This window comes from Furipterus horrens, unplaced genomic scaffold, assembly GCF_987537825.1.
Source record: "Furipterus horrens unplaced genomic scaffold, mFurHor1.1.pri manual_scaffold_2, whole genome shotgun sequence".
Lineage (NCBI taxonomy): Eukaryota > Metazoa > Chordata > Mammalia > Chiroptera > Furipteridae > Furipterus > Furipterus horrens.
In genome coordinates this window covers 150,452,020-150,462,882 of record NW_028327172.1, presented here as the reverse complement: position 1 = coordinate 150,462,882, position 10,863 = coordinate 150,452,020, and the positions used below count along the sequence as shown (strand labels likewise).

At 36.0% G+C, this 10,863-nt stretch overlaps 1 protein-coding gene across 3 annotated transcripts; it reads right to left on the bottom strand.

Moving 5' to 3' along the window:
- Positions 1–2,635: 2,635 nt before the first annotated feature.
- THNSL1 (threonine synthase like 1) lies at positions 2,636–10,770 on the bottom strand. Of its 3 annotated transcripts, none has more exons than XM_090268044.1 (3): positions 10,638–10,770; positions 6,664–6,836; positions 2,636–4,985 (listed from the first exon to the last, which is right to left on the bottom strand). In XM_090268044.1, exon 3 carries the CDS (start codon positions 4,935–4,937, stop codon positions 2,706–2,708), a length of 2,232 nt encoding a protein of 743 aa, XP_090124170.1. In that variant the 5' UTR covers positions 4,938–4,985; positions 6,664–6,836; positions 10,638–10,770; the 3' UTR covers positions 2,636–2,705. The 3 variants fall into 3 exon arrangements, 2 of the variants coding, with proteins under 2 accessions (XP_090124170.1, XP_090124171.1); XM_090268045.1 differs by having other exon boundaries at positions 6,775–6,836; XR_016509286.1 differs by lacking the exon at positions 2,636–4,985 and adding an exon at positions 6,341–6,507.
- Between the last annotated feature and the right edge of the window lie 93 nt (positions 10,771–10,863).

Genomic DNA, 10,863 nt, shown 5'->3' with positions numbered 1-10,863 from the left:
ACATTCGTAAATCAATAAACGTAATACACCACATAAACAAAATGAAAGACAAAAACCACATGATAATATCAATAGATGCAGAAAAAGCATTTGATAAAGTACAACACCCATTTATGATAAAAACTCTCAGCAAAATGGGAATAGAGGGAGCATACCTCAACATAATAAAGGCCATATATGAGAAGCCTGAAGCCAACATCATACTCAATGGGCAAAAACTGAGAGCATTCCCCCTGAGATCAGGAACAAGACAAGGATGTCCGCTCTCCCCACTCCTATTCAACATAGTCTTGGAAGTTCTAGCCACCGCAATCAGACAAGAAAGAGAAATAAAAGGCATCCAAATTGGAAAAGAGGAAGTAAAACTGTCATTATTTGCAGATGACATGATAGTGTACATAGAAAACCCTATAGACTCCACAAAAAAACTACTCGACCTAATAAGTGAATTCGGCAAAATAGCAGGATACAAAGTCAATATTAAGAAATCGAAGGCATTTTTATACACCAACAATAAAAACTCAGAGATAGAAACTGAAAGAAAAATTCAATTTACCATAGCAACAAGAAAAATAAAATACCTAGGAATAAACTTAACCAAGGAGGTAAAAGACCTGTACTCAGAAAACTACATAACATTGAAGAAAGAAATTAAAGAAGATACAAATAAATGGAAGCATATACCATGCTCATGGATGGGAAGAATCAACATCATTAAAATGTCCATACTACCCAAAGCAATTTATAGATTCAATGCAATCCCTATTAAAATACCAGCAACATATTTCACAGACCTAGAACAAATACTTCAAAAATTTATATGGAACCAAAAAAGAGCCCGAATAGCCACAGCAATTTTGAGGAAGAAGAACACAGTAGGAGGAATCACAATACCTGATATCAAACTATACTACAAGGCCATGGTAATCAAAACAGTCTGGTACTGGCATAAAAACAGACATATAGATCAATGGAACAGAATAGAGAGCCCAGAAATAAACCCAGGTTCATATGGTCAACTAATATAAAAAAAAAAACAAACAAAAAAAAAAAAAACTGATTTTTAAATAAATTTTAATGTTTTTTCCATAGCAGTAGTTCTCCCAGACAGAGAAGGAAAACTCTGATTCCAAAAAACCTCCGCTGCCTTGAGGCATACCTCTTCAGGGGAAAGGCTAAGGGAGTAAACCCCGACAGAAAATCCGGAGCCGGAGTCCCTAAGGCGGTTTGACGTTGTAGTCAACACCAGCAACTCCTGCAGCGCACCTGAAGCCAAGCTGTATTGACTCCGTCTTTCCCTTGGATCCTTCAGCTGCGAAGAGAGGGGGGGTCTGCTGCATGGGCAACAGCAGACCCTCCATATCACCCTGCCCAGGCTCTGTAGCTTCAGCTTCACTAGAGAGGACACTCCAGCGTCATCGCAAGATGTCGATTCAACACGGGAGGAGACAGATACCGTGTCACTCCCGAGTCGGACTGCACAACCATTCTCGGCGGTGCAGATAGACTCTTAAGAAGCTACACCATCGTCTCTCGAGACGGACGGCTGCCGACGAGTTCTCCCAGAAAATAAGGTAAAATGTTATCAGTAATTACAAATTATGTTAGAAATGCCATCTTGCGGTTGAAAGTAGTCCATTGCACTAAAAGGTCCTTTTGAGGACACATTTTTCTTTTTAATTTTTACTTATTGATGAGAGAGAGAAAGAATTTGTTGTCCCACTTATTTATGCATTCATTGGTTGATATTTGTATGTGCCCTAACCAGGGATTGAACCCACAACCTTGGAATATCTGGACAAACTCTAACCAATTGAATTACCTGGCCAACGGCTTGGTGACAATCTTTATTTCAGAAATAAAACATCCAGTAAGTTCATAAATGTATTGTTGAAACATACTGTCACTACAAAGAATTAAATATATGCATCAGTTGTGTATAATTTTAGTTGTCAAAAGAGACAATGTTCATTGTAAAGAGACAAAATAGGTTATAGAGGAATGGACTCTGCAGGGAAACTGCTAGCTATAAACATACTTCCATTAAAACTACTCAAAATACACTGAATTTTGAAAAATTCTTCTCTTGAAATAGGTAACTTTATTTCTGAATCTTGATTTTCAAACTATATCACTATAACTATAAACACCGAAAGGGGTGTGAAGGACAGAGCACTTACCTAATTTGGATGGTGTAGCATACACATAATTATTTGTAGCCCAAATGGATTCTAATAGAGTTAAAAACACTGGCTTGATTTTAATAGATGGGCTTACTAATTCATCCATACAAGTTAGCTTCTTAAATGGTAAATTATCTTCCTCATCAACAGAGAAGCAGTAATGATTACAGATATAGTAGTTAGCAACTGTGCTTAAATATTTTAAATGCCCAATTGAATACCAGATATTTTGGTCCACCATAAAGGGGGGGTAAATAAGGGGAAACTGATATATCCCTCATGAATACAAAGCACAGCACAACGGTCCATGCACTAATGCTACCATTTTGTCACTTCCAGATAAAGGATCCAAGGAGCATGTGCAGGTACAAAGTTCAGCTCTAGAGATTAGGCTACTGATATTCCAAAAGATAACAATATAGGCATATTTAAATTAAAAAATGCTATTGTACTCAAAATCAACTTTTGTGATTTATTATTGCATGCTTGTTACCAGAAAAAAATATTTTACTCAAAAAACTTTTATATGAATTGATTTTGTATTAGCTTTTCCACATGACTCTTCAGGACATTCATATCAGCTGCACAGACCTGGTACTCCATCTCTTCTTGCTGTTTTGTTCTCTCTAATAAAACTTCATGTGGTGGAGGTAATGCATTGTATGAACTCAATAAATAAAGCTGACTTGATGAAGTTTCGCTGATTTCTTGAATCTTTAAAGCCTGCATGATAGCAGGTGCAAACTTTGAGTAATGAGCTGTAGATGAGATAATGACTGGGCAAGTTTTGTCTTGCATTCTGTCTGCAACCACTTTTGCAACAGCAGTGTGTGGATCCAAAATATACCCTGAAGTATTGTATGTAGAGTGAATAGCTGCTAGGCACTCTCCCTCAGAGCACCAGCCAGCTACAAAATCCTCCTGAAGTTTCTCAACTAGAATCTTTTCTATCTGGAAGTGATGCTGCTCTTCTAATTGATTAAATAACTTTGTCATTAATTGCCCATCTTTATTAGCCATCAAGTGTAAGTGTCGTTCCAGGTTTGAAGATTTGAGAATATCTATTGCTGGCGAAAAGGTTTGTGCTAATTTTCTTTTCCTTAGATCATAATGTCCTGTTTTTATAAAATCAGTCAAAACATGGTTCTGATTAGAGGCACAAATAAATTTCCGAATAGGAATTCCCATCATTTTGGCATACACTGCAGCTAAAATGTTACCAAAATTTCCTGTGGGAATACAGACATCCACTGGGCTTCCAAAAGAAATAAATCCTTGGCTAACAAGATCAAGATATGCAGAAGCATGATAAACTACTTGGGGAAGCAGTCGGCCCCAGTTTATGGAATTAGCTGAACTTAATATCGTTCCATATTCCACAGTAAGAAAGCCAGTAAAATCGGAATCTTTAAAAATTCTTTTTATAGCTGTCTGGCAAAAATCAAAATCTGACTTGACACCCACTGCCCATCCATTTTCTTTCTGACTGCCAATTATTTGTGCTTTTTGAAAATCACTGACTCCGTTCTCAGGAAAAAATGTGGCCACAGCTATTCGTTGCTTGTCATTCTCATTAAGATGACTAAAACCATTTAAGACAGCACTCCCTGTGTCTCCTGAAGTTGCTACAAGTATCATGTAATTACAACTTGGTGGAATACAGTATGCAAAAAGATGAGGCATAAGCTGTAAAGATAAATCTTTAAATGATCCTGTTGGTCCATAAAACAACTCCAAAATGAACTGGTTGCCAGAAAGATGCCTAACAGGGGCAATTTTTGAGCATGTAAAGTTTTCCCCGTAAGCAATTTCAATCATTTCTCCCAGTCTGGCAGCAGGTATGTCAGCAGGATGTATACACTTTTCTAATAGTATTTGTGCTCTTTCTACATAGGTTGCTCCTACTAGGCTTTTCCACTCCCCAGAGTTTAATTTTGGAAATTCCTTCTCAGGAACAAAGAGTCCACCATCAGCAGCTAACCCCTCAATCACAGCTTCACTAAAGAATTTTGTTGAAATCTTCTGTTCACATTCTTTAGAACAAATGTGTCTTGTTGAAATGAATGTTTCTGAGTCCACATCTTGGAATCTTTTAACTGCATTAAGCACTTTGTCAGCTACCTCTTCTGGGGAAGCCCCACTTTCACAAAAAACACGGGTATCGTACCACTTCTTATAATACTGTCTTCTTACTTTAAGTAATTCTATCATAGATGTCCCAGAATTCTGACCTACAATCCTATCCACTTTCATTAATTTTAGACGGCTAACTATATCTGTTAGAGCTACATCCAAGTATATAATTATTCCATTTTTCTTCAGATGCCACATGCTTGCATCATGCATTGGATTGGACCCAGTAAGGGAAATTACACTTCCAGATGCAGAGAAGTTTAACACAGCTTTTCCTTCCTCTTCTAAAAATTGTTCATTACCAACATCCTGTAATTTTTCAGACACACTCATATTCCAGGTTTTTTCAAGGATATCATCATCCACATCTATGACACAACAACCTAGTTTCTGACCTATTATTCTGCCTACTGTTGTTTTCCCAGCTCCAGGCGGTCCCATCAGGATAATATTTTTGTCTCCAACAAGCGAATGGGTTGAGTGCCATGACTTCCTTAATTGTGTAAGTGTAAAGGTTCTTGAAAGAAGTAACTGTGCATGTTTATCCGTTTTAACATGTATAATAGAAAAACATTTCTGGGTTATTTGTTTCAGATGCTGACATCGGTTAAAGTGGAGCATTCTCTTTTCACTTTTCTGCTCAAGCCAACCAAAAAACTGGCTTTAGCCCTTTTCAAAACATAAAAACAAACAAAAAAACATTTGGTTACTAATTTCAACATACATAAAATCCTGACAGGAGTGGATGTAACCATGCCCACAATACATAAACTATTTAAAAATCTTCCATATTTATGGGACATTTAAAAAGTATTTGAACCCAAATTCCCATATGATGTATATTATATTTTTTAAAATCTTTTCAAATCTCAAGCCACTGAATAATCAAAACTTTAATAATTTGTAACTATTAAGCAAAAGAAACTTTATTCAAAAAATGCCAAATAGATGTTTTTTAAAAATATATACTAAATCATAGTATTTCTTTTACTATAATGAAAATTGTTTTATGGTTTATAACCCATATGATTATTTAGAGTCGGAATGCTATTTACCTTCAATTCACAAATGCTGATTAATACTCTTTAAATTTAATTTTTCTTTAGTTACATGAACATGTTGGTAAGACTATCATGTTACTCATAAATTTCTTAGCTGTAGTATTCACAACAGGAAACCAGAATAAAATATTGCTTATAAAATGCTTAAATAATTTTCTAAACTATAGGGCTAAGGTATGACATTTCCTTTCTTATGGTTTTTTCTATGCATACTATTAAAAATCATTCTTACATATTTTCCACATTGAAGACCTTAACAAAAAGATAAAATGGAAGGTATAATATCATGCAAACAGTTAAGAAAAAGTGCTATCAGCAGCAAGGTCGAAGGCTACATATCTATAACCTTATCTGCATGGAACTACCACTTAGGTCTCTGTCCTATAAACATCATCAGTGGAGAGACTTATTTAAAATTCCATACTTCAGGTCTACAAGATCCTTCCCCATGTGGGAAGGCCACCCTCCCCGCTACACCCCCACTCTTATTAGATTTCTGGACCCAAGGGTAGGTAGGACGACGACCATGTCCAGCTTGAAGCAGCTAGAGGAGCACGAGACCTTTGCCCATTGTCCTTTATAAGATTATAAAGGGTCTTAAGTCTGACAGGGGGGAATTGTTATTTTTTATTGTTACAAAAAATTAACTAATTACTTTAAAAAAAAAGAGAATAATATAGGAAAGGGTGAAGCCAAGGAACTTATATGCACGACCCATGGGCATGAGCTAAGGAGGGTGGGACTGCTGGGGGAAAAGGGGTACTGGGCAAAGGGGAGCAAAGGGGGAAAAAATTGGAACTATTTTAACAACATAATCAATAAAATATACTTTAAAATAAATAAATTAATTAAATTAAATTAAATTCCAGATTCTGGAGTGATAGCAAAATAACTCAAGAATGTTACCAATAATAAGAGGAAAAAATTATTCTGGCATCCAAAGCAGCTTTGTAATGCCTCATACTGGGCACATCTTTATTTTTGGAAATATACTCACCGTTACAACTCAAATGTATGCCAGACAAGTCAAAATTTTAGTCACATGTAAATGCAAGTTAATAACTTCTGCCACGTTCATTGAAATTCACTAAGGTAACTTTACTGCTGCACAGTGGGGCTTTTCAAATGTTCTGCGGTAGACACAAAATGCAACTGAGCCATATTGAATGTTAGATGGTATATTTAAATATGTTCAATCATTTACTACTCTGATTATCAATCTACTTAAACTATGTTCTGTAATTAATCATTGAAACCATTTTAAGCTAACACTGAATTTAACTTACAAGTTAAATTACAACTCTCAAGAGAAGGAATGCAATTCCTTATTTGGCTTTCCAGCTTGTATGTGCTGTGCTTAACTTCCAGTGACTTGTAAACAGATGATACACATGCACCGATCTTAGATGATGAGTTTGCTGAAGCTGCAGGAAAGTCAGTCTCTGCAAAAATGTGAAGTCTATAATGGAAAAAATTTCAAGTTAATCATAACTGCAAACAATATCATAAAATTCCACACATAGACTAGTCTATTATTAAAATGTCCATCTGAAATATTTGAGTGAATTGATCCTTTTCATGTTTCTGCAAGTCTATTACTAAAAGATTAAGATACTGCTTTTTTCAACATGTGTCTCATCAAAGAATTTTACTAAACAGTAGTGAAAAAAATTCTGCCATCAAGCAATATAAAAGACAATATAACCAAATAATAAAAAATATAAAATCTTTCACAATGACACTTAAAATTTTAATAATTTAACTGGGGTTATAAATTTTATCCAGAATTCACAAATATGAAAGCTGTGAAAAGTGAGGAACAACTGCATATCATTTTCCTTTATGTTTCAAAGATATGTTATTAGAAATTTTTCATTTACTTACATAAGTATTTTTTCAGTATAATGGTCATGAACAGGCAAATTTTCCTTAGCCAAAAGACAAAACTATATCAAACTAAATGAAAGTCAATGATATAGGAGTCAGAAAACAAAAACAGTACTTAGACTAAATCTCATGGCCATAAAGTACTCAGTTTTCATTGTATCATTAATATTCTCAAATAGTTTTTAGTGAGCCAACCAAGTTCTACACAAAAATGTCTTAGTTATACTCTAACTACTCAGAGGATGGAAGATCTACACAACTCCATTATAAATTAATAATTTTTAAATAGGTTTTCCTACTGATCATTTATAGTGGGGCTTTTACCCAAATTCCAATGGATATTATTTAGATATTAAAAAGTCAGGTCATTCAGACAGATAAATGAAAAGGTAGTGATGTGTCAGGATCACAGCAATAACTTTAAAAAACAAAACAGAATGTCTACATGTACATATTAATTCAATTTCTGTGTGACCTTAAGGCACAGAATTTAACAATTTTACTGTGATAAGCTGACCAAAACTGAATTAAGAATTCAAGTGGAAAAAATTAATCACTTTTTAAATTGCTTTTAAATTATTTCTTATGAATGTTAATAAAGTTACATTTTAAACCAGAAATACAGACTAATTTTCAGCAATCTGTTTACAGTGATGTTTTCCTAAGTTAACCACTAGATGAATGATAATCAACCAAAATCATACTCAACCTGTTATCAATTTTTAGTTTCAAAATGGTCCAAAAGAATTTTTCAATTCCATTATGAAATTACCTAGTTTTCAATTCCTGAGAAATTGTCAAAATTCTACTTAGTCAAAATGATTCAGCATTTTTCACCCATTTAAAATACTTGTTATTATATACTCCCTAAAAATAAAGTAAGACACAGCACTTCAAAAATTATTTCATGATGAGAACTGGCTATAGTTCAATGAACTTTTGGACATATTTATGCTATGATTATGTTTGTCATCCTATATTAATGCAATTTCTATTTAAATTTTTCAGATGAATCCCTAAACGTAGTCCACTATATCATGAAGACAGATAACGAGGTTTTTAAAAATTACTGCAATTTTACAGCATTAAATTGTTTTCTAAGAAGTAATAAGAACAAATGAGAATTACAAATGACATAAATTAATGGTCAGGGGCAGGTAAAGCTTTCCTGCTTCTGACTGAGCAAAAATCCTCTCAACAAGCTCCTACTTCCATAGACACTGTGAGGTGGAGAGGGTGAAAGGACCACACACTCCAATGCCATGTTGTAATCATAGGAATCTTACAACCAAAAGCATATTTTTACAAGTTCATCACTCATTGTTGCCTTTATCTTAGTATTAAACCTGACTAAGCATTTCCTGTTGTTTTTTTATGCTGTTAAATATCCCCTTACTGGTCTTGTATATTTAAGACTTTTTAAGTATACTTTTCCAATTTATTACTTAGAAAAATATTTTAAAGTATACTTGTCTTTGTAAGGGGTTTATTTTCCTCCCAATTGTCTTATTTGTATTCACAGCTACACCCATTTTATTCATCTAACTAGATTAAAATAATCTTTAGCAAAAAACTGAAAAAAAAAAAACATTTTGTATGTACAACCATTTATATCAGGGGTCTGTGCCAACTACAACCCACAGGCCAAATCTGGCCCACCACTCATATGTAAATTTAAGTTTCAGGGAACACAACTTTGCTTTCACTTATTTGTTCATTTGTTTAGTACTGTCTTTGGCTGCTGAGGAGCTACAATGGTACAGCTGAATAGTTGCCAACAGAAACCATCTGGCCTGCAAAGGCCTAAATATTTATTAGCTAGCCCTTTACAGGAAAAGTACATGACCTCTTACGGATCCTCCGGACATGTTGGACATAGGCATTTCCTTGAACGGTAGTGTCATTTTGAGGGAATTACAGAAATTATAAATATATTCTTTGTAAACATGCTTTCAAAAAAATAAATTACAGGCCAAGCATCGAAGAAAAAAGTTCCTTTCCAAATGATTTAACAACTTCCATCATAACTGTAAACTAAATATATTATAGTGAGATCTTAAATTCTGTTTAGTAATTTTAAAACCACAATAAACAGACTGACATCAGTGAAAATACTATATTCAGTAACGCCAGGAAGTTGAGACTACCAAAGGCCAGCTGCTAGTCTTATTAACTAAAGAAATGTTTTTCTTTGCCTTACTGGCTCCTAAATGAACTGATTAACACAAGCAGTCTTAAAGTATTCCTTCTAATGAGAAAACTTACAAGCATTTGCCAATGATTATCCATTTGGCTAATAGTAAGACCATTCTAAGTCCTTAGTTCAAATCTTAGTATGTATAGAGAAGTCTATATATGCTAAGAAAACAAACAAACAAAAAGGTCAAAGTAGTATATATACATGTTTTGAAAAATAGAAAATCAGATGTGAAGAACAGGGAAACCATCCCCAAGTTGCCGCTGACCTGAAATAAAATATTTTTTAAACGTCTGAGATAAAAATTAACATCCACTAGCTATGAAAATACTAAACTTACACTTATCTAATGAAATTCACCATGATCCCCAAATGATAAGGACCCACACAATCAGCAAAGCCTGTTAAGTCGGGACTTAAAAGTTAATCAAGCCACCATACAGTTTTAATCCCTGCACTGAGCAGCCTGGGAGTGAGGCGACCAAAACTGGTGTTCTCTCCCGTCTTCGAGCATCTTTATTTCTTCGGACAAAGTGGCCACTGTAAGGTCAGTTCAGAGTCTTCCTTCCCAAATCACATTGCCAAGATGTCTTTTAGAGACTCGGATGGCAAAAACTTTTAAGAGTTTCTCTCAGCAGTCATACGTGTATAAATAGGTGTATGTAAGACCAAATGGGTGGAGAACAGAATAAAACCGCTTCTCCCAAAGACAATTTTCAAAAATGAACACACACACACACACACACACACACACACACACACACAAAAAAAGCAGGCAAAAACTAAAGGGCCCATATAAAAGGCTTCCTCTGGTTTAGGCTACTTGTTTAAAAAAACAAAGTCCACATACGTGGAGAAAAGCCTAAGAGGAGGCGCCGGATCACGAGGGAAACAGGACACAAAGCAGGAAACTGACAAGGGGCAGGAACAAGGGAAGAAGCCGGGGGGCGACAGGTGGATGGCAGGACGTGTGCGCACAAGGAGCTCAGACTGGCCTAGAACAGGCGAGAAATGAGCGGAGATGACAACCAGGGAGCGGAAAGGGGAGGGCACAAAGGGGATAAAGGCATGCGACGGCAACGGACTGTGTCTAGAGACTACATTTATTTCTCCTCAAGTAACCAAGAAAATCACACTGAGAAGACGGGGAAAAGGAAAGGAAATGTGAGGGAGTACCCAGGAGCTGCAAGTGTTGCCTCGGTATCGAACCCCACACCTCTGGCGCTCCCCACGCACGACCGCAGCCCAGGCGTGCGCCCTCGCTAGGCCCGCTCCGAACCTGCGCTGCGACCCCTGCGCCTGCGCCGGTGCGGACTTGCGAGTCCGCGTGCCACACCCACGCCCGGAACTGCCCGGCCAGGCACGTGACTCCCGTCTGGCGTCCCGCCTATGAGCCCTCCCT